We start from the raw sequence: 25,185 nt of genomic DNA, 5'->3' as shown, positions 1-25,185 counted from the left end.
ATATTCCAGGTGTGACCTCACCAAGGCCCTGTATAATTGCAGCAAGACAACCTTAGAACATTACAGTGCGCTACAGGCTCTTCGGCCCTCGATGTTGCGCCGACCTGTGAAACCACTCTAAAGCCCATCTACCCTTATCGTCCATATGTCTATCCAATGACTATTTGAATGCCCTTAGTGTTGGCGAGTCCACTACTGTTGCAGGCAGGGCATTCCACGCCCTTACTGCTCTCTGAGTAAAGAACCTACCTCTGACATCTGTCCTATATCTATCTCCCCTCAATTTAAAGCTATGTCCCCTCGTGCTAGACATCACCATCCGAGGAAAAAGGTTCTTACTGTCCACCCTATCTAATCCTCTGATCATCTTGTATGCCTCAATTAAGTCATCTCTTAATCATCTTCTCTCTAATGAAAACAGCCTCAAGTCCCTCAGCCTTCCCTCATAAGATCTTCCCTCCATACCATGCAACATTCTGGTAAATCTCCTCTGCACCCTTTCCAATGCTTCCACATCCTTCCTATAATGTGGCGACCAGAATTGCATGCAATACTCCAAATGCCGCCGCACCAGAGCTTTGTACAGCTGCAACATGACCTCATGGCACCAAAACTCAATCCCTCTGCCAATAAAAGCTAACACACCGTACGCCTTCTTAACAACCCTCTCAACCTGGGTGGCAACTTTCAGGGATCTATGTACATGGACACCGAGATCTCTCTGCTCATCCATACTGCCAAGAATCTTACCATTAGCCCAGTACTCTGTCTTCCTGTTATTCCTTCCAAAATGAATCACCTCACACTTTTCTGCATTAACCTCCATTTGCCACCTCTCAGCCCAGCTCTGCAGCTTATCTATGACCCTCTGTAACTTGTAACATCCTTCCGCACTGTCCACAACTCCACCGACTTTAGTGTCATCTGCAAATTTACTCATCCATCCTTCTACGCCCTCCTCCAAGTCATTTATAAAAATGACAAACAGCAGTGGCCCCAAAACAGATCCTTGTGGTACACCACTAGTAACTGGACTCCAGGCTGAACATTTCCCATCAACCACCACCCTTTGACTTCTTCCAGCTAGCCAATTTCTGATCCAAACTGCTAAATCACCCTGAATCCCATGCCTCTGTATTTTCTGCAATAGCCTACCGTGGGGAACCTTATCAAACGCTTTACTGAAATCCAAATACACCACATCAACTGCTTTACCCTCAGCCACCTGCTTGGTCACCTTCTCAAAGAACTCAATAAGGTTTGTGAGGCATGACCTACCCTTCACAAAACCGTGTTGACTATCTCTAATGAAATTATTCCTTTCCAGATGATTATACATCCTATCTCTTATAAACCTTTCCAAGACTTTGCCCACAACAGAAGTAAGGCTCACTGGTCTACAGTTACCGGAGTTGCCTCTACTTTCCTTCTTGAACAAGGGGACAACATTTGCTATCCTCCAGTCTTCTGGCACTATTCCTGTATCCTGTAAATCCTTGCTCCTGTACTCTCATTCTCTCACAATGAAGGCCAGCATACCATTTGCTTTCTTTACAGCCTGCCGCACCTGCATGTTTACCTTCAGCGACTGGTACACAAGGCCACCCAGGTCCCATTGCACATTCCCCTCTCCTAATTTATGGCCATTCAGATAATCGTCTGTAACCTTGCATTTATCCAAATGATACTGCATCTGCACACTCAATTTGTCCAAATTTATTTTTTATTCGTTCATGGGATGTAGGCATTGCAGGCTGTGCCCATCCCTAATTGCACTTGAGGGAGGAGTTAAGAGTCAACCACATTGCTGTGGATCGAGTCACATGTAGACTAGACTAGTAAGGATGGCAGATTTCTTTCCCTAGAGGACATTAGTGAACCGGATGTGTTTTTCCGACAATCGACAATGGTTTCAAGGTCATCATTAGACTTATTAATTTAAGATATTTTATTAAATTTAAATTCCATCACCTGCCATGGTGGGATTCAAATCCGTGTCCCCAGATCATTATCCTGGATCGCTAGATTACTAGTCCAGCAACAATACCACTATGCCACCGCCTCCCCCTCCCACACTGAAGGATCTCTGCATCCTCCTCACAGCTCACCCTCCCACCCAACTTGGTGTCATCTGCAAGTTTGGAGATATTACATTTTGTTCCCTCATCTAATCATTAATATATATTGTGAATAGCTGGGGGTCCCAGCACCAATCCCTGCGGTACGCCACTAGTCACTGCCTGCCAATTTGAAAAAGACCTGTTAATTCCTACTCCTTGTTTCCAGTCTGCCAACCAGTTTTCTATCCATCTCAATAGACTACCCCCAATCCCATGTGTTTTAATTTTACGCGCTAATCTTTTATGCCTTCTGAAAGTCCAAATACACGACATCCACTGGCTCCCCTTCATCAATTCTATTAGTTACATCCTCGATTAAATCCAAGCTAACTCTGTCCGATCATGCCACTATTTTTAAGTGCTTTGCTATAAAATCTTTGATGATGGATTCTAGAATTTGCCCCACTACTGACATCAGGCTGACTGGTCTATAGTTCTCTGCTTTCGCTCTACCTCCCTTTTTAAAAAATGGAGTTACATTAGCCAACCTACAGGAACTGTTCTGCAGTCTTTGGAATCCTGGAAGATGACCACCAATGCATCCACTATTTCTGGAGCCACCTCCTTCAGTGCCCTGGGATGTAGATTATCAGGCTTCAATCCCATCAATTTCCCCAACACCATTTCTCTACTGATATTGATCACCTTCAGTTCCTCCTCCTCACTAAACCCTCCATTTCCCAACATTTCTGGTCCTATTTGTGTCCTCATTTGTGAAGACAGAACCAAAGCATGTATTTAGTTTCTCAGCCATTTCTTTGTCCCCTATTAGCATTGCTGCCTCACGGCAACGAGCTCCCAGGTTCGATTCTGGCTCTGGGTCACTCTCCGTGTGGAGTTTGCACATTCTCCCCATGTTTGCATGGGTTTCGCCTCCACAAGCCAAAGATGTGCAGGGTAGGTGGATTGGCCACGCTAACATTGCCCCTTAATTGGAAAAAATGAATTGGGTACTCTAAATATTCTTTTACAAAGAAAAAAAAATGTCTGTCCCCTATTATACATTTCCCTGCTTCTGACTATAAGGCACCTACATTTGTCTTCACCAATTTTTTTCTCTTCACGTACCTATAGAAACTTTTACAGTCAGTTTTTATGTTCGCTGCAAGCTTACTTTCGTACTGTATTTTCCCCTTCATAATCAATCCCTTGGTCCTTCTTTGCTGAATACTAAACAGCTCCCTGTCCTCAGACATGTTGTTTTTCTTGGCCAATTTATATGCTACTTCCTTGGATCGAATACTATCCCTAATTTCCCTTGTAAGCCATGGATTGGCCACCTTTCCTATTTTACTTTTGTGCCAGGCAGGAATAAACAATTGTTGCAGTTACTCCATGCGCTCTTTTAATGTTTGCCATTGTCTATCCACTGTCATCCCTTTAAGTAACATTCACCAATCAGTCATAGCCAACTCGTGCCTCATTTCATTGTAGTTTCCTTCATTTAGATTCAGGACACTAGCTTCAGAATCTACTTCACTTTCCATCTTGATGAAAAATTCTATCATATTATGGTCGCCCATCCCCTAGGGGTCTCGCACAACTAGATTGTCAATGATTCCATTCTCATTCCATAGTACCCAGTCTAGGATGGCCTGTTCACTAGTTGCCTCCTCAGCATATTGATCCAGAAAACCATCCTGCAAACACTCAAGGAATTCCTTCTCTATGGTGTATTGGCTAATTTGTTTATCCCAATCTATCAGCAATCACTCATAATTACAGTTGTTCCTTTATCACGTGAGTATCTAATTTCCTGTTTAATGCCATTCCCAACAATATCACTGCAGTTTGGGGATCTATATATGACGCCCACTAACATTTCTGCCCCTTGCTGTTTTTCAGCTCTACTCATATAGATAATACCCTCTCTCGCTATTGTGTTAATTTCCTCCTTGACCAGCAATGCAACCCCTCCGCCTTTTCCTTTGTGTCTGCCTTTCCTAAATACTGACTATCCCATACATTCAGTTCCCATCCCTGGTCACCCTGCAGCCCTGTCTCCGTAATCCCGACTAATCCCGTTCACGTCTATTTGTGCGATTAGTTCATTCACTTTATTACAAATGCTCCGCGCGTTGAGGCACAAAGCCTTTAAACTTGTCTTTTTAACATTACTAGTCCCGCTCCCAATATTTTTCACTGTGGCCTTGTTTGAATCTGGTTCTTGCTTTATCTGCCTTTCACTTTTCTTATTCCCCTTCTATCTTTCGTTTTTGTCCTTATTTCCTCCTCCTCTGCATAGGTTCGCTGCCATATTAGTTTAAACCCTCCCCAACCACTTGAGTAAATATTCCCCTAGGACATTAGTCCTGGTCGTGCCCAAGTGTAACCCGTCAAGTTTGTCCTGGTCCCACCTCCCCAGACCTGGTCCCAATGCCACAGGAATCTGAACCCTCCCCCTCACACCATCTTTTCAGCCACGTATGTATCCGATATATCCTGCTATATCTACTCTGACTAGCACGCGCTGGTAGTAATCCTGAGATCACTACCTTTTGAGGTCTGACTTCTCAACTTCCTTCCTAACTCCCTATATTCTGCTTTTAGGACCTCATCCCTTTTTTTTACCTCTTGTCGTTGGTACCAATGTGTACCATAGCCACTGGCTGTTCACCCTCTCCTTTCAGAATGTCCTACAACTGCTCTGAGACATCCTTGACCCCAACACTAGGGAGGCAACATCCTGGAGTCTCGTTTGTGGCCACAGAAATACCTATCTATTCCCCTTACAATCAAATCCCCTATTTCATTCCCACACTTTTTATTCCTCCCCTCTGCAGCAGAACCAACCGTGGTGCAACAAATTTGGCTGTTGCTGCTTTCCCGAGATTTCATTCCCTTCAACAATATCAAAGCAGGATATTATTTTGCAGGTGAATGACCGCAGGAGATTCCTGCACTGCCTACCTAGCTCTCTTGTTCTACCTGGTGGTCCTGCCTGTGGATTCTGAGCTTGCGTTGTGACCACCTCTCTACCACACACTCTGTCTCGCGGATGCTCCTCAGCGTCCCCAGCCGCCGCCCCCGCTCCAAAACCCAGACTTACAGGAGCTGCAGCTGGAGACAATTTGAACTAGCTTAAAGTTCTACCTATGCCTTTAACTTGGATTTTCTAATTATCCAGACAACTGAACCCCACCCCCTTCCCCAACTATTCCTGTTTTAAACCCTATCTACAGCCCTAGTTATGTGATTCACCAGGACTCTGGTCCCAGCATGATTCGGATGAAGATCGTCCCATCGGAACAGGTCCCCTCTTCCCCAGTACTGGGACCAATGTCCAATGTCCCATAAATTGAAACCCATTTCTCCCACACCAATCTTTGAGCCACGCATTTACCTCCTTAATCTTATTGACACTGTGCCAATTAGCTCGTGGCTCAGGTAGTAAACCGGAGATTATTACCTTTTTTGGTTCTGCTTTTTAATTTAGCTCATACTCCCTTTGCAGAACCTCTGTCTTGTTCTACATATGTCGTTGGTACCGATGTGGACCATGACAACTGGATTTTACCCTCCTACTCCCAAGTTCTTCTGCAGCCCAGTTAAGATATCCCGAACCCGAGCACCAGGCAGCAACACAACCTTCAGGATTCTCCATCCTGGTCACAGAGAACAGTGTCAATGCCCCTAACTATACTATCCCCAGTTCCGACATTTCTTTTCTCTCCCCCACCACGATGCTGTGGTCAGTTTGCTCATCCTCCCTGCACCCCCCATTCCTCTCCACACAGGGAGCAAGAATCTCAAACCCGTTGGACAGGAACAAATGCTGAAGCTCTGGCAACCCGACCTCCTGGATTCCTCTACCTGCCTCACTCACAGCCACACCCTCCTGTCCTTGACCACTGGCTAAGTATAAGTTACTTATCCTAAGGGGTGTGACAGCCTCCTGAACCACAGTGTCCAGATACCTCTTCCCCTCCCTGATGTGACACAGTGTCTGAAGCTCAGAACCCAGCTCATCAACTCTGAGCCGGAGTTCCTCCAGCAACCAGCACTTACTACAGATGGTCACTGGGAAACTCAATGGTATCCACCAGCTCCCACATCAAGCAAGAACAACACACCACTTGACCCTACATGTCTATTTTACTTAATTTGTTTTTAATTTGGTTTTTAAACTTAAATTTTTTTGCAATCTTTTTATGTCTCTCCTTATTACCTCAGCCTGAAAGCAATTTATAACCAATAGCCCTTACAGATTATAAACCACAAAAGTATTTTCAAACTATAAGTGATAAAAGGTGTGAAGACTTAGCAACCTTGCCCACTGGTTACCAGTCAGCTCTCTCACTTGTAGCCTCAGCTGCAGCAGGGCAAGTTCCCTCTCTGAAGAAAAGTTTCACAGCAAGGAGAAAAAGCAAGAGCACCACTTCCCACTCTGCACCGAATTCCCACCCTGCTTCAAATTCTCAAGTTTAATGCTCCCATGGATGTGGTTTAATGCTCGTCTGGATGTGGTTTCGCCCACTGCTCGTCCGCAAAGCTCACTCAGGACAACCTGAATGGGGTAGCTGCTAAAACCGATTGGTAAATAAGAAGACGGAAACAAATTGAAGAAAAAATTTGTGTTTGCATATATAGTTCCAGCTAAGAAAATTGATCTTTGTTAAGATCAATAGCCATTTGCTTTTACTTTTCAGCAAAAATTGCGTACTCGAAATTTTGACTTTTTTCACTGTATTTTAAGGAACTAGTTGAAATCACATTCACAAACGCAGAATAAATGTGGCAGATATAAAATGGGACGTATATGGTATTCAAGACATATTTCATTGTATATCCTAATGTGAATCCTTAAGATACTAGCAGTGGGTGGCACAGTGGTTAGCACTGCTGCCTCACAGCGCCAGGGAACTAGGTTCAATTCTGACCTTGGGTGACCATGTGGAGGTTTGCACATCCTCCCAGTGTCTGTGTGGATTTCCTCCGGGTTCTCCGGTTTCCTCCCACAGGCCAAATATGAAAGTATAGGTGGGTTACAGGGATAGGGTGGGGGCATGGGCCTAGGGCATGGGGTGCAGACACGATGGGCTGAATAACCGCAGTTTTCAGTCAAACTGCAATTGTTGTGAATTCGGTGACAGTGACCACAACTCCTTGACCTTTACCGTAATCATGGAAAGGAATAGGAACAGACAGTATGGGAAGGAGAAATTATACTGCTATTGGACAAGAGCTGAGGTGCATAAAGTGGGAACAGTTGTTCTTGGGGAAATGTACAACAGTCATGTGGGGGTTGTTTAAGGAGCACTTGCGAGTGCTGGATAGTTTTGTCCCACTGAGACAAGGAAGGAATGGTAAAGTGAAGTAATCTTGGATAACAAGAGAAGTGGAGCTTCTAGTCAAGAGGAAGAAGGAAGCTGACGTAAGGTTGATGAAGCAAGAAGGATCTAGAGGGTTACAAAGTAGCCAGGAAGGAACTCAAAAATGGACTTAGGAGAGCTAGAAAAGGGCTTGAAAAAGCCCTGGCAGGAAGGATTAGGGAAAACCCCAAGGCGTTCTACACTTAAGTGAGAAATAAGAGGATGATCAGAGTGAGAGTATCAGGGATAGTGGTGGGAACTTGTGCCTCGAGTCTGAGGAGGTAGGGGAGGCCCTAATTGAATATTTTGTTTCAGTATTCACTAGAGAGAGGGACCTTGTTGCTCATGAGAATAACGTGAACCAGGTTAATAGGCTCGAACAGGTTGATATTAAGAAGGAGGATGTGCTGGAAATTTTGAAAAGCATCAGGATAGATAAGTCCCCTGGGCCTGATGGGATGTACCTAGGGTTCCTACGGGAAGTGAGTGAGGAGATTGATGCGCCATTGGCAGTGATCTTTGCGTCCTCACTCTCCACTGGAGTATCGGATGATTGGAGGGAGGCGAATGTTGTTCCCATGTCCAAGAATGGGAAATCCCTGGGAATTATAGACCAGTCAGTCTTACATCTGTGGTGAGCAAAATACTGGAAAGGATTCTGAGAGATAGGGGGATGAATTCTCTATCCCGCCAAGCCAGATTTCTTGTTCAGCACACCGGCAGGATTTCACCGGCTGGTCAGTGAGGTTTCCCATTGTGGGGCAGCCGGCAATATGGAGCATCCTGCCGGTGGAGAATCCACCCCAGGATTTATGATTATTTAGAAAAACATAGTTTGATTAAAGATAGTCGGCATGGCTTTGTGAGGGGCAGGTCATGCCTCACAAGCCTCATTGAATTCTTTGAGGATGTGACGAGACACATTGATGAAGGTCGGGCAGTGGATGTGGTGTATGTGGATTTCAGCAAGGCATTTGATAAGGTTCCCCTTGGTAGGTTCATTCAGAAAGTCGGGGGGCATGGGATACAGGGAAATTTGGCTGTCTGGGTACAGAATTTGTTTCTGACTTCCACCCATACTGACTCAGTAGACAAACCCTCCTCGACTACCTCCTTTTCTGCAGCCGTAATACACTCCCCCCTCCTCTTTTACCTCCCTCCCTACAACCATTCCCGCCCCTGTGAAATCCGTGTCTCCGTAATGGCCACAACATTGTAGTTCCAAGTACTGATCCATGCTCTAAGTTCATCTCCCTTATTCGTGACACTCCTTGCATTACATTAAAACAGATACACTTTAACCCATTCCACTGAGTGCAACTTTGCCCTGTCACCTGTCTATCCTTCCTCCCAGACTCGCTGCATACTATTTCTGCCTGTTCAACAGCTACCGTATCCTCTGATCCATAGCTCTGGTTCCCATCCCCTGCCAAACTAGTTTAAACCCCCCCGAAGAGCTCTAGCAAAACCTCCCACCCAGGATATTGGTGCCCCTCCAGTTTAGGTGCAATTCATCATGTACAGGTCCCACCTTCCCCAGAAGGTATCCCAATGATCCACATATCTGAATCCTTCCCTCCTGCACCAGCCCTGTAGCTGCACTCACTCTCTGTTCCCTGCCTCACTTGCACATGGCACCAGTAGCAATCCTGAGATTGCTACTTTTATGATAAAGGGATGAATAGTTTCATTGAGGTTGCATTCAGTAATTGAATCCTCAAAGAAGGTAGCAGTGGAATGGTCTCATGCTAATAATTATAAATATAGCTGACAGTGAACTTCTAGGAGATTATTTTCTGATACTTTTAGAAATCGAGGCAGTGAATGGGCTTGAATGGAAAATTTTGGAATTCTGGTTTTGTTTGTACCTTTTAATGCTTTATAAACCAGGTTAAAATTTTGTTTACTACAGGCACTATAACATTGCTGCTCCTGAGCAACGTTTTTTTTTTTAACCTGTTTTTGGATGGGATAGGTGGCAGATACACTTTTCCGTTAAACCAATTTGTATTGTATCCTGATCCTGTTATTAAATGTTTTGTTACTCTGAGCAAGTAACACCTTTCTTTAAAAAGTGAATAAAAAAACTACTCTTATTCAAGTTCCATTAATTATATTTAGATATTGTTAGCAATAAATCCAGGTTAACCTTTACTGATAATGCATTGCTTTTTTTTAATGTGGTTTATGTTCTTAAATTTTCTCAGGACTTTATACTGCGCAAAAGGAAATTATGAATTTGGCATTTCAAGAGTAATAAAGAGCTTGGAACCTTACAATAAAAAGGTAAGATGGCAGATTGTACCAAGTGAAAACTTCTAACCAAACTGTGCTGTGTGCTTTCATTTTTTTTTTTAGAAATAACAGAGCGGTCGATCACACTCAAAAAACCCACAGTAACACACCCAACTTCCCCCCGCCCTAACTCCTAGCTACCCATACCTTAGATTCCCCGCCCCTATTCTTCACTGCCATGCCTCCCCTCCCCCACCCCCCCTCTGCTGACGGTCAGTTTTCCTTTAAGAAGTCGATGAACGGCTGCCACCTCCGAGTGAACCATGAGCTGCCAAATGTGCTACCGCTCACTCCATGGTCGCCACCGGAAGTCCAAACTGTGCTTTCATGATAGCTCTTTCGTTTTAATAAACATTCCGATAGTGATAGTCTACAAAGTGAATCAGAGAGCAGGTGGTTGGCACTGCTGCCTCAAGGCGCCGAGGATCCGGGTTCGATCCCGACCACTCCACTGCTATCTCCTTTGAGGATTCAATTACTAATGCAACCTCGGGTACAGTCTAACACCATCACCTGAGGACCACTCTTGTCCTTTTCCATAAGCAGCTTAAAACTTACAGAATTATGATCACTGTTCCTGAAATGATCTGCGACTGAAACTTTGATCACCTGGCCGGTATCATTCCCCAGCACTAGGTCTAATATGGCCCTTTCCCAAGTTGGGCTATTTACATATTTGTTTCAAGAAACCCTCCTGGACACACCTTACAAATTCTGCGCCATCCATGCCTCCAGCAGTAAGTGTGTCCCAGTCAATATAGGGAAAGTTAAAATCACCACCACAAAGAACAAGAAAAGTACAGCACAGGAACAGGCACTTCGACCCTCCAAGCCTGTGCCGACCATGCTGCCCGTCTAAACTAAAATCTTTTACACTTCCTAGGTCCGTATCCCTCTAATCCCATCCTATTCATGTATTTGTCAAGATGCCCCTTAAATGTCACGATCGTCCCTGCTTCCAACACCTCCTCTGGCAGCAAGTTCCAGGCAACCACTACCCTCTGTGTAAAAAAACTTGCCTCGTACATCTCCTCTAAACTTTGCCTCTCACACCTTAAACCTATGCCCCCCAGTAATTGACCCCTCTACCCTGAGAAAAAGCCTCTGACTATCCACTCTGTCTATGCCCCTCATAGTTTTGCAGACCTCTATGAGGTCGCCCCTCAACCTCCGTCGTTCCAATGAGAACAAACCGAGTTTATTCAACCGCTCCTCAGAGCTAATGCCCTCCATACCACGCAACATCGTGGTAAATCTCTTCTGCACCCTCTCTAAAGCCTCCACATCCTTCTGATAGTGTGGCGACCAGAATTGAACACGATACTCCAAGTGTGGCCTAACTAAGGTTCTATACAGCTGCAACATGACTTTCCAATTCTTATACTCAATGCCCCAGCCAATAAAGGCAAGCATATTGTTTATGCATCTTTCCAAGATCTGTCTGCATATCTGCTCCTCTATCTCCCGCTGGCTGTTAGGAGGACTGTAGCATCCCCAACATTGTAACAGCATCCTTCCTACCCAGATTGCCTCGCTGCCTGAACCCTCCCAGGTGTCCTCCCTCAGTACATAAGAAATAGGAGCAGGAGTAGGCCATCTGGCCCCTCGTGCCTGCTCCGCCATTCAATGAGATCATGGCTGATCTTTTGTGGACTCAGCTCCACTTTCCGGCCTGAACACCATAACCCTCAATCCCTTTATTCTTCAAAAAACTATCTATCTTTATCTTAAAAACATTTAATGACGGAGTCTCAACTGCTTCACTGGGCAAGGAATTCCATAGATTCACAACCCTTTGGGTGAAGAGGTTCCTTCTAAACTCAGTCCTAAATCTACTTCCCCTTATTTTGAGGCTCTGCCCCCTAGTTTTGCTTTCACCCGTCAGTGGAAACAACCTGCCCGCATCTATCCTATCTATTCCCTTCATAATTTTATATGTTTCTATAAGATCCCTCCTCACCCTTCTAAATTCCAACGACTACAGTCCCAGTCTACTCAACCTCTTCTCGTAATCCAACCCCTTCAGCTCTGGGATTAACCTAGTGAATCTCCTCTGCACACCCTCCAGCGCCAGTACGTCCTTTCTCAGGTAAGGAGACCAAAACTGAACACAATACTCCAGGTGTGGCCTCACTAACACTTTGTACAATTGCAGCATAACCTCCCTCGTCTTAAACTCCATCCCTCGAGCAATGAAGGACAGAATTCCATTTGCAAAATTAATCTCCTGTTGCACCTGTAAAAAGATGTGCAGGTTAGGTGGATTGGCCATGATAAATTGCCCTTCGTGTCCAAAATTCCCCTTAGTTGTTGGGTGGGGTTACTGGGTTATGGGGATAGGGTGGAGGTGTTGACCTTGGGTAGGGTGCTTTTTCCAAGAGCCGGTGCAGACTCGATGGGCCGAATGGCCTCCTTCTGCACTGTAAATTCTATGATAATCTATGAACATTTTGCGACTCATGCACTAGCACACCCAAGTCTCTCTGCACAGCAGCATGTTTTAATATTTTATTTAAATAATAATCCCTTTTGCTGTTATTCCTACCAAAATGGATAATCTCACATTTGTCAACATTGTATTCCATCTGCCAAACCCTAGCCCATTCACTTAACCTATCCAAATTCCTCTGCAGACTTCCAGTATCCTCTGCACTTTTTGCTTTACTACTCATCTTAGTGTCGTCTGCAAACTTGGACACATTGCCCTTGGTCCGCAACTCCAAATCATCGATGTAAATTGTGAACAATTGTGGGCCCAACACTGATCCCTGAGGGACACCACTAGCTACTGATTGCCAACCCTAGAAACACCCATTAATCCCCACTCTTTGCTTTCTATTAATTAACCAATCCTCTATCCATGCTAAAACTATCCCCTTAATGCCATGCATCTTTATCTTATGCAGTAACCTTTTGTGTGGCACCGTGTCAAAGGCTTTCTGGAAATCCAGATATACCACATCCATTGGCTCCCTGTTATCTACCGCACTGGTAATGTCCTCAAATAATTCCACTAAATTAGTTAGGCACGACCTGCCCTTTATGAACCCATGCTGTCTGTGTCTGCCCAATGGAACAATTTCCATCCAGATGCCTCGCTATTTCTTGATGACAGATTCCAGCATCTTTCCTACTACCGAAGTTAAGCTCACCCGCTTTCTGCCTACCTCCTTTTTTAAACCGTGGTGTCACGTTTGCTAATTTCCAATCTGCCGGGACCACCCCAGAGTCTAGTGAATTTTGGTAAATTATCACTAGTGCATTTGCAATTTCCCTAGCCATCTCTTTTAGCACTCTGGGATGCATTCCATCAGGTCCAGGAGACTTGTCTACCTTTAGCCCCATTAGCTTGCCCATCACTACCTCCTTGGTGATAACAATCCTCTGAAAGTCCTCACCTGTCATAGCCTCATTTCCATCAGTCACTGGCATGTTATTCCACGGTGAAGACCGACCCAAAAAACCTGTTCAGTTCCTCAGCCATTTCCTCATCTCCCATTATTAAATCTCCCTTCTCATCCTCTAAAAGCTACTCTTTTTTTATATATTTGTAGAAACTTTTACTATCTGTTTTTATATTCTGAGCAAGTTTACTCTCATAATCTATCTTATTCTTCTTTATAGCTTTTTTAGTAGCTTTCTGTTGCCCCCTAAAGATTTCCCAGTCCTCTAGTCTCCCACTAATATTTGCTACTTTGTATGCTTTTTCCTTCAATTTGATACTCTCCCTTATTTCCTTAGATATCCACGGTCGATTTTCCCTCTTTCTACCGTCCTTTTTGTTGGTATAAACCTTTGCTGAGCACTGTGAAAAATCGCTTGGTAGGTTCTCCACTGTTCCTCAACTGTTTCACCATAAAGTCTTTGCTCCCAGTCTACCTTAGCTAGTTCTTCTCTCATCCCATTGTAATCTCCTTTGTTTAAGCACAAAACACTCACCCTCCATTTGTATTTTAAATTCCACCATATTGTGATCGCTCCTTCCGAGAGGATCCCTAACTATGAGATCCTGAATCTATCCTGTCTCATTACACAGCACCAGATCTAGGACCGCTTGTTCCCTCGTAGGTTCCATTACATACTGTTCGAGGAAAACTATCACGGATACATTCTATAAACTCCTCCTCAAGGCTGCCTTGACCGACCTGGTTAAAGCAATTGACATGTAGATTAAAATCCCCCATGATAACTGCTGTACCATTTCTACATGCATCAGTTATTTCTTTGTTTATTGCCTGCCCCACCATAATGTTACTATTTGGTGGCCTATAGACTACTCCTATCAGTGACTTTTTCGCCTTACTATTCCTGATTTCCACCCAAATGGATTCAACCTTACCCTCCATAGCACCGATGTCATCCCTTACTATTGCCCGGATGTCATCCTTAAATAACAGAGCTACACCATCCACTCTGTCCTTCCGAATAGTTTGATACCCTCGGATATTTAACTCCCAGTCGTGACCATCCTTTAACCATGTTTCAGTAATGGCCACTAAATCATAGTCATTCACAATGATTTGCGCCATCAACTCATTTACCTTATTCCGAATACTACAAGCATTCAGGTAAAGTACACTTATGCTGGCTTTTATACCTCTGTTTTGAATCTTAACACCTCGATCAGTATCCTCTCCTAAGTTATATTTCCTCTTACCTTTTCTCCTAATTTTCCTTGTCGTTGAACCCATATCTTCATGTAACAACCTGCCGCGTCGCTTACCATTTATGTTTTTACTTCCCGTTTTATTCCTTTTAGTATTACTGGGCCTATTAGTACTACTCCCCTCAGTCACTGTACCTTGTACTGTCGCCCTTTTTGATTTTTGACTATGGCTTCTCTGCCTTACACTTTCCCCCTTACTATCTTTTGCTTCTGTCCCTGTTTTACTACCTTCCAACTTCCTGCATCGGTTCCCATCCCTCTGCCCCAGCTGTGATATTCTCCTTAACCAATAATGCGTTTCATGCGTAGGTTCCCCGATAGTCAATCACCTTGAAATTAATTTAATATATTGCAGTTTTCCAGTGTCGTATAGTTTGGACTACAAGCCAAATGCTCATTTCTTAAAATATCACTTTTTCATAAATTGAATTAGCAAAATTATTTAAGAAGGGGATGAAAAAGACTTCCTTGAAGTTTGGGACATTAGTTTAGAATTAGCTGGGGAGGTAATGTGTACAGTTTTACATCAAGAGTGGATATGAAGGGGCAGCATGGTGGCGCAGTGGTTAGCACTGCAGTCTCACTGCGCCAAAGTCCCAGCTTCGATCCCGGCTCTGGGTCACTATCTGCGAGGAGTTTGCACATTCTCCCGTGTTTGCGTGGGTTTCGCCCCCATAACACAAAGATGTGCAGGGTAGGTGGATTGGACACGTTTAAATTGCCCCTTAATCGGAAAAAATGAATTGGGTACTCTTAAAAAAAAAATTTAAAGAGTTGATATACAGTAAAACCAAAAGTCTTTTTATTGGCAAATCAAAGGCTAGTTTGACAATCAAATACTGTGTAAAGACTATAGTAATTTAAACATTAGGGTTTTTGTCAATTTAATTGGTTCTTTCAACTCTAAAATTAATTTTCTCCATTACTGCAAGACAGTTTGCATCCTTTGGCATTAAAACTACATTGCACTTACCGTGTAATAGCTAGATGTATGTATTCTTGGTTGAAGTACTCTGAGTCTAGAGTATTTCAACTCCATACTTGTGAAAGCCTGGAGACTTGTATAGAGAAAAATATGTATATTTGTAAATCATAGATTTGAATCATAGAATGTACAGTGCAGAAGGAAGCCATTCAACCCATCGAATCTGCACCGGCCCTTGGAAAGAGCACCCTACTTGAGCCCCATACCTCCACCCTATCCCCTTTATACCTGTAACCCAATCTAACCTTTTTGGACACTAAGGGCCATTTAGAATGGCCAATCCACCTAACCTGCTCATCTTTGGACTGTGGGAAGAAACCAGAGCACCCGGAGGAAATCTACACAGACACGGAGAGAATGTGCAGACTCCACACAGACAGTGACCCAAGCCGGGAATCGAACCTGGGACCCTGGAGCTGTGAAGCAACTGTGCTAACCACTATGCTACCGTGCTACCCAAATGCAACTTGTACACCAGTAGATTGCAGATGCCACTCGTGAGAATCATGTTTTTCACAGAGCAATTTAGTAGGTTTGAAAATCCTTCAAGTCGAAGTGGCAAAAAAACTTTGCATTAAACACTCCAGTGCGATCCTTCAGCCAGTGTTCATAGATGATCAGAAATTTTTGCTTTTCAAAATAACATTCACCGTTCTATTTCTATGAAAGGAATTCTTGCATATTTTTATCCTGACATTTTAAAATAGACACTTGGATTCCATTATATTTTTGAAAGTTAAGTGAAAGTCTCATCTAATAAAAGATTTTGTAACACTGTTACACACCTTTAGCAAAAGTTCATGAAGTACAATCATGGATATCATTAGAAAGCCCAGCTGATTTAGCACAAATGTTGGTCAAGTTTCATGTTTTTTTGAACCTCCCTTTTCTTTACAGCTTGGAACAGATACATGGTATTATGCCAAACGGTGCTTCTTATCTTTACTGGAAAATATGGCAAAGCACATGATTATGCTCAGGGACACTGTTATACAAGAATGTATACAGTTCTTAGAACATTGTGAAAGTAAGTATTATTCAGTATCACTCAAGCTGTTGAACCACATTGCAATCACTTTTGACAGATGTTTCAGTGGCTGGAATAGCAGTAAACTTACAATCTGGAGGGTCTTTTTGTTTGGTATAATGATATACAATTGTAGGGGTGATTGGATCCTATTTTGCAACAATGTTCACAAAATAACAGCCATATCTGAATTAAATGCAATCTAAATTTGCATCCTGAACAAAGCTAAAAACCTATTTTCTCAAAAACCTATTTACAAGCTGGTATAAATTTGAGACATAGCCAAGCAGAATCCAAAGAGATTCTCTATAACATCCAATTGACGTCAACCATACCTAAATCTAGACTCTTGGGCTGGATTTTTGTATTGGGCTCTCAAAACACGAGTCAGGGGTTTCCTAATCATGGAAACACGATCCCAACACCTTTACCCACATTTGCCATGTTTGCGTCTCCTGAAAACATGGGCAGTTTTTTGTGATTCCCAAGGTAATCACAGCCCCAGGGAACGGGATTCATTTCCGTCCTTGGGTGGCTGTGTGGAGTCTGCAGTTTCTCCCCGTGTCTGCGTGGGTTTCTTCCGGGTGCTCCAGTTTCCTCCCACAGTCCAAAGATGTGCAAGTTAGGTAGATTAGCCATGCTAAATTGCACCTTTGTGCATAAAAGGTTAGGTGGGATAAAAGGGTTACGGTGGATGCGTGGGCTTAAGTAAGGTGCTCTTTCCAAGGGCAGACCCGATGGGCCGAATGGCCTCCTTCTGCAGTGTAAATTCTATGATGATTCTCTGTACGGCCTTTGACAAGGTCCCTCATGGTAGACTAGTACAAAAGGTGAAGTCACACGGGATCAGGGGTGAGCTGGCAAGGTGGATACAGAACTGGCTAGGTCATAGAAGGCAGAGAGTAGCAATGGAAGGATGCTTTTCTAATTGGAGGGCTGTGACCAGTGGTGTTCCACAGGGATCAGTGCTGGGACCTTTGCTCTTTGTAGTATATATAAATGATTTGGAGGAAAATGTAACTGGTCTAATTAGTAAGTTTGCAGACGACACAAAAGTTGGTGGAATTGCGGATAGCGATGAGGACTGTCAGAGGATACAGCAGGATTTAGATTGTTTGGAGACTTGGGTGGAGCAATGGCAGATGGAGTTTAATCCGGACAAATGTGAGGCATTTTGGAAGGTCTAATGCAGGTAGGGAATATACAGTGAATGGTAGAACCCTCAAGAGTATTGAAAGTCAAAGAGATCTAGGAGTACAGGTCCACAGGTCACTGAAAGGGGCAACACAGGTGGAGAAGGTAGTCAAGAAGGCGTACGGCATGCTTGCCTTCATTGGCCGGGGCATTGAGTATAAGAATTGGCAAGTCATGTTGCAGCTGTATAGAACCTTAGTTAGGCCACACTTGGAGTATAGTGTTCAATTCTGGTCGCCACACTACCAGAAGGATGTGGAGGCTTTAGCGAGGGTGCAGAAGAGATTTACCAGAATGTTGCCTGGTATGGGCATTAGCTATGAGGAGCGGTTGAATAAACTCGGTTTGTTCTCACTGGAACGAAGGAGGTTGAGGGGCGACCTGATAGAGGTCTACAAAATTATGAGGGGCATAGACAGAGTGGATAGTCAGAGGCTTTTCCCCGGGGTAGAGGGGTCAATTACTAGGGGGCATAGGTTTAAGGTGAGAGGGGAAGGTTTAGAGTAGATGTACGAGGCAAGTATTGTACACAGAGGGTAGTGGGTGCCTGGAACTCGCTACCGGAGGAGGTGGTGGAAGCAGGGACGATAGTGACATTTAAGGGGCATCTTGACAAATACATGAATAGGATGGGAATAGAGGGATACGGTCCCAGAAAGTGTAGAAGATTGTAGTTTAGTCGGGCAGCATGGTCGGCACGGGCTTGGAGGGCCGAAGGGCCTGTTCCTGTGCTGTACATTTCTTTGTTCTTTGTTTGTTTTATACATAGATTATTGTAGTTTCGTGGGGTCTTCATGTTTGTAGTGTGTGTTTATACAAATGTTAACTAAGTTCTTAGAATAAAGCTTGTTTTTTGATTAAAAGCGCCTAAGACGTCTGTTGAATCACACAAGCCAAATGCAACAAAAAGTTATAGGTCAGGTGAACTCCATAATATACTTCGGAGTTTCTAAACCCTGGCCGATAACAGTTTTAAAATTAGGAAAAAATGTCCGGATACTCAAGCCTAGAACAAAATCACTCCTTTATTGAGAGGGTCTCTGCTTTGAAATAGAAAAAGAAAGCACCATCTGGACTTTCAGTTTCAACAAGCTCCATTTGTCTGGGGTTGTAAGGGTTTGTTTTGCCAGCTGAGCCCATTATCAATGTCTGGTTGAATTTCAAAAGCTCTGAGCCACTTAGCACAGCAGGGGGTTGTGTACAATTTTAAGAAATTATTAAAGAATTTTCTATCTTTGATGCAGTTACTGATTAAATATTTATTCTTGCTATTGAATGCCCATTAAAAAGATTTTTTTTTCAATGGGACTAAATCTTTTGTTTATATGGTATGAATGGCAGATTGACACTTTGATTAGATGTTAAGAAGTTTCATTTTTTAGAAGTCCATTTCAAAGGACACGTATTGTAATTATATGGCTCCTGTGGATACTGGGTGAGTGGCTATGGAGGATGCATGCAGGGAATAGCAGAGACAGGGAGAATATATATATATCTTCTATATATATGTGTATATAGGTCAACATTTATTGCCCACTCCTGAGGACATTTAAAAGTCAACCACATTGCTTTGAATCTGGAGTCACATGGGCCATTAGTCCTAAAGGGCATTAGTGAATCAGATGGGTTTTTACGACAATAAACAACAGTTTAGTGGTCATCATTAGCCTTTTAATTTCAGATATTTATTGAATTATAATTTCACCATCGGCTTACGAACTCTACTCAAATTCTTCTTGTGGATCTCAGTCAGGCTGTCCCACCAAGTTTGTCCACTGCTGCCAGGACCTGTTTCCTCATTCGCACAAAACTCAGACCATAGGGGCCATCCTTTCCCCTTTAGGAATTTCCTAATCTCTTCTTCCCATATGGGACACTGTTCTGCTCTGTTGGTCGCTACGACCTCGGGCTCTTGTGGATACATAAGACGTTCCATTGCCTTCATTGCCATCCCTACGATTATCTCTGTTTCTACCGGAATTTGGAACAAGGGGGAATAAAGCGGTGGTGCAAACACGGGTACGGCTCAAGCTATTTTACGGTTTACGCAACTCCCGAAAGTTTCACGCAACAAAATCTATCGAGGTTACCTTGTATCCCTTTGTTAGTACGCATGCAAATTACACACTTCCAAATCTTGGCGGTTTGATCGATACTGGTCTTATGCTTGTGGTTTCTTTTACTCTCCCAATTTGGATTTCTAATTCAAACGTTTTGTGGGTTCTCGGAGTGACACGGTCGCTTCCGGGTCGAGTCCCGTCAGATGTCGCCAATAACTGTTGCCTTTTTTTACCTGCTATGAATATGGCAATCAATAAGGTTGCCCTTCTTTCTTTGGATATCAATATTATATTGCTCAGAGTCGCCAGGTATCAGATGATACCACCACAAGGTTCAACCAGATATCGATCAAAGAGCCAAACACCAGTTAGTTAGTTCAAGATCAAGGGTACTTTATTTACACACACAATTAATCATGTAACATAGACACTACTAGTTAAACTACACATATGATAACCTGTACTTAACTTCAGGCATCCGGCTTAGGTCAGAGGAACAGTGGCCGTTGTTCGGATCTGGATCTATCGGGTTTGTAGAAGTAACTGCTGCTCAGCTGGGCTAATCCGCCTGGTAGCGGGCATTGAACTTGAACTTGCTTCTGGTGGTGCTGCAAGTGGAGATAGACGTTGCCGGAGCGCCAGGTCCAAGAGAGGCCGAACACATGGTGGTCCCTCTCTTTATCCTTGGGGATTTTCGCGCTCTTCTGGGCGGTCCTTCAGTTTGGACCCCACCAATTGGGTAATTTTTGATCACTGTGTTCAATTTGAACCAATAAAGGGCTAGGTGCCTTGATGGCTGGGCGTGTCCTAAGCGGTCATTGACCCTGTTGTTTACGCTTCCCGAGTACAGGGAGTGGCGCCAAAATGTCTGGGATTGTATCGGTTGCTCAAGTCCTTTGTCTGACGGAGATGGGCCATCAAAATGCTAATCGGTTGGGGGTTTCGATACCATCTGAATTCTTCGCTCACAAATATACATTCAGGCTCTGACCTGCCTGAACCTTACATTGGCCATTTTTCACATTATGCTTTGCGACCGTCCATGTTTCTTATTGTAAGTGGCCATCCCAAATGGCTACAATCCTTCCTCAGGGAAGGAGACCAAAACTACACATATACCGATGAGAAATATTCATTCAGGATCTCACCCAACTCTTGTGGCTCTGCACAAGATGCCCTTGTTGATCCTTAAGAGGCCCTACTCTGTCCCTAGTTACTCTTTTCCCCTTTATGTATTTGTAGAATCTCTTTGGATTCTCCCTTGCATTATTTGCCAAAGCAATTTCATGTCCCCTTTTTGCCCTCCTGATTTCCCTCTTAACTCTATTTCGACAATCTCTATACTCTTCAAGGGATCCACTTGATCCCAGTTGCTTATGTACGTCATTTGTGAAGACAGAACCAAAGTATGTATTCAATGTATACAGCTGCTGTATGACTTGCCTATTTTTATACTCAATGCCCCGGCCATTGAAGGCAAGCATGCCTTCTTGACTACCTTCTCCACCTGCGTTGCCACTTTTAGTGACCTGTGGACCTGTACATTCAGATCCCTCTGCCTGTTAATAGGGTTTCTGCCATTTACTGTATATTTCCCACCTGCATTAGACCTTCCAAAATGCATAGCCTCACATTTGGCTGGATTAAATCCATCTGCCATCTCTCTGCCCAAGTCTCCAACCTAGGTAGAGGCGGGTTGCCTCACATTCTTTAAAATGTACCTGGATGAGCACTTGGTGCATCATAACATTCGAGGCTATAGGCCAAGTGCTGGCAAATGGGATTAGGTAAGCATGTCAGGTGTTTTTCACGCATTGGTGCAGACTTGATGTGCCGAAGGGCCTCTTCTACACTATTATTCTGTGATTGATTTAGTGTCTCTGCCATTTCTGTGTTGCCCACTGTTAACTCCCTGGTCTCATCCTCCAAAGGACCAACATTCACCTTAGACTCTCTCATCCATTTTATATGCTTATAGAATGCTTTTGTCACCCTTTTTTATATTTTGCACTAGTTTTCTTTCATAATTTACCTTTTCATTACTTTTTAGTAACCTTTGTTCATTACTTTTTGTTGATCTTTAAACGTTTCTCAATCTTTCAACCTGCCACTGGCCTTTGCAATATGATATACCTTAGGTTTTGTCTTTATGTTACCTTCAACTTCCTTGCTTAGTCATCAATGTATTTTCCCCCTCTTATAATCTTACTTTCTCTCTGGAATATATTTTAGTTGGGAGGAATTGAACATCTCCTTAAACAACTTCCACTGCTCATCAACAGTCCTACCTTTCAGTCTTCCTGCCAAGTCCACCAGGGCCGAATCTGTCTCATGCCGATGGAATTACCTTTGTTTAACAAGGTGGGCCTCCAGCTTCTCGCCCTCAACCTGAATTTGAAATTCTATCAGAGAAGGCCTTAGCTATGATTGATACCACAATAGTGTTATTCAGGTCAAAGGGGTGGCCATGAATATGAGTTGGCGCATATTTATGGAGAGAGATTATGGGGGGAATGGGACGGCAGTGAACTCAAAAGAGAGAACATGACGAATGTCGATTGAGATTGAAATCACCAAGAATGAGAAATTACTCAGTGCAGAAACTGAGGGATGGAAGTGAAGACGATATCTGGGACAGAAACCAATTCTGGTACTTGGGTATTTGATATAGGGAGCAAGTGAAGCATTATGTCCTGTGTTTGTGAAAAGCATTTACATATTTATGTTCGTCCCTTTAATTTACAGTTTTAATATTGTAAAATTATTTTTGACCCATTTAGTTTACGGCAAGAATGTCTTAGCTGTAATCGAACAGCCCTTAGAAGAACAAAAACTGCACACAGGAAAGAATACAGTTACATACCAAGCAAGGCTATTGAAGTCACTGATTTATGAGATCATCGGCTGGAATAACTAGCAAGTATTTATTGTGTTTGAAAGAAGATTAACCTTGCTGAAGATTATTTTATATTTCAACTCGTTCAAAGTCATTTCTGATTTTAGAAAACCTTTGAGGACTGAAAATATTTTGCAGTGGAATATGAAAACATTAGCTGTATGGGCCTGTTCCTGTGCTGTACATTTCTTTGTTCTTTGTTTGTTTGATTTCAGACATTACATAATCCATTTCATTATCACTCAAAATTTCATAACTATGTCCTTTACCGATCTTATTTGTGACTTCATCATTTGTTAACCTGTGAGCAATGGAGAACGTGTTCACTAAATTTTGTCCAACTCTTTGTAAAATGACTTGCTCAGACTTGGATTTGTTTTTATTCTATGTATTTTTGGAACAAGATTTTGAACCAAGGTTTAATGTACATTTGATAGCACACTTTGTTCTGAAGGACTTGTCTAATAATAATATTAGCAATGGCTTTGCAATTCACTTCATATTTTCATGAATAAATCAAATAATGAAACACACGAGCAGATTGTGTTGCATCAATTAACCTGTTGCAGTCAGTATTTATTTTGTGAAGGAAGAGAAATAGAAACAGCAATCATTAATGCACTAGGACCATATGTACAAAGAACAATACAGCAGAGGAACAGGCCCCTCGGCCCTCCAAGCCTTAACCAATCATGATACCACCCTTGGCCAAAACCCTCGGCACTTCCTTGTGCCGTATCCCTCTATACCCATCCTATCCATGTGTTTTTCGAGATGCCTTTCGAGCGCCGTTAATGTATCTGCTTCCGCAACCTCACCTCGCAGCACGTTCCAGGCACTCACCACCCTCTATGTAAAAAAACCTGGCTCGCACATTTCCTCTAAACTTTGCCCTACGGACTTTAAACCTATGCCCTCGAGTGACTGACCCCTCCACCCTGGTGGGAAAGAGTGCCTGCCCATCCACTCTATCCATGCTACTCATAATCTCGTAGACCTCTATCAGGTCGTCCCTCAACCTCCATCGTTCTAATGAAAACAGTCCAAGTCTATTCAGCCTCTCTGCATAGCTAGCACCCTCCAGACCAGGCAACATCCTGGTAAACCTCCTCTGCACCGCCTCCAAATCCTGCTGGTAGTGTGGCGACAAGAATTGTGCGCAATATTCCAAGTGCGGCCTTACCAAGGTTCTGTACAACTGACTTGTCAGTTTTTCCATTCGACGCCCCGTCCGATGAATGCAAGCATTCCGTATGCCTCCTTGACTACGTCGCCACTTATGTTGCCACTTTCAAAGATCTGGGACATATACGCCCAGATCTCTCTGACTATATTCCTATGATTTTTTGCCATTTACTGTATATTTCCCTTCTATGTTAGGCCTACAAATGCATTACCTCACATTTGTCTGGATTAAACTCCATTTGCCATTTCTCTGCCAAGTCTCCAACCTATCTATGTCCTGCTGTATCCTCTGACAATCCTCAACACTATCTGCTACTCCACCAACCTTGGTATCATCTGCAAATTTACTAATCAGACCAGCTACAGTTTCCTTCAAATCGTTTATGTATACTACAAACAACAGAGGTCCCAGCACCGATCCCCGTGGAATACCACTAGTCACAACCTTCCATTTAGAAAAAAAACCTTCTACTGCTACCCTTTGCCTTCTGTGACTGAGCCAGTTCTGTATCCATCTTACCACCTCACCTCTGATCCCATGTGTCTTCATCTTTTGTACCAGTCTGCAATGAGGCACCTAGTCAAAGGCTTTACTGAAGTCCATGTAAACAACATCCACCTCCCTCCCCTCATCAATCATCTTTGTCACCGCAAAAATCTTGATCAAGTTAGTGCGGCACGACCTCCCCTCCACAAAACCATGCTGTCTGTCGCTGATGAGTCCAAATTTGTATAAATCCTGTCCCTGAGAATTCTCTCCAATAATTTATCTACTACCGATGTGAGACTCAACGACCTATAGTTTCCAGGATTATCCCTGCTACCTTTCTTAAACAGCAGTCCACATTAGCTGTTCTCCAGTCCTCCGGGATCTCACCTGTAGCCAATGAGGATACAAAGATGTCAGTCAAGGCCCCAGCAATTTCCTCCCTTGCTTCACTCGGTATTCTGGGGTAAATCCCATCCGACCCAGGAGACTTATCTACCTTAATGTCTTTTAGAACACTCAATACCTCCTCCTGTTTGATGTCAACGTGGCCCAGATTATCCACACATCCTACCCAAGAATCATCTTCCACAAAGTCCTTTACTTTGGTAAGCATTGTTTTTTTAATTTTTTTAAAATTTAGAGTAGCCAATTATATTTCTTTCCAATTCAGGGGCAAGTTAGTGCGGCCAATCCACCTAATCAGCACATCTTTGAGTTGTGGGGGTGAAACCCACGCAGACATGGGGAGAATGTGAAAGCTCCACACGGGCAGTGACCCAGGGCTGGGATTCGAACCTGGGTCCTCAGTGCCGCAGTCCCAGTGCTAACCATTGCGCCACATGCCACCCCGTGGTAAGCATTGATGCAAAGTACTCATTTAGTACCTCGCCCATTTCCTCTGGCTCAACACACAGATTCCCACCACTGTCCTGAAGTGGTCCAATCATCTCCCTGC

The 25,185-nt window shown here is 43.5% G+C and overlaps 1 protein-coding gene across 4 annotated transcripts in view; it reads left to right on the top strand.

Annotated features, from left to right (window-relative positions):
* Nucleotides 1-23,088, top strand: part of ift70 (intraflagellar transport 70) — a 354,021-nt gene extending 330,933 nt beyond the window's left edge. For all 4 annotated transcript variants that reach the window (XM_072480753.1, XM_072480751.1, XM_072480750.1 and 1 more), the window contains 3 exons: nt 9,640-9,718; nt 16,276-16,405; nt 22,440-23,088. In XM_072480753.1, the coding sequence (XP_072336854.1) occupies nt 9,640-9,718; nt 16,276-16,405; nt 22,440-22,576 (346 nt within the window). In that variant the 3' untranslated portion in view covers nt 22,577-23,088. The remainder of the gene's footprint in view (nt 1-9,639; nt 9,719-16,275; nt 16,406-22,439) is intronic.
* The last annotated feature ends 2,097 nt before the right edge of the window (nt 23,089-25,185 follow it).

This window comes from Scyliorhinus torazame, chromosome 17 (genome assembly GCF_047496885.1).
Source record: "Scyliorhinus torazame isolate Kashiwa2021f chromosome 17, sScyTor2.1, whole genome shotgun sequence".
Taxonomy (NCBI): domain Eukaryota; kingdom Metazoa; phylum Chordata; class Chondrichthyes; order Carcharhiniformes; family Scyliorhinidae; genus Scyliorhinus; species Scyliorhinus torazame.
The sequence above is the reverse complement of the archived record's forward strand: the minus strand, read 5'-3'. Positions and strand labels throughout refer to the sequence as shown.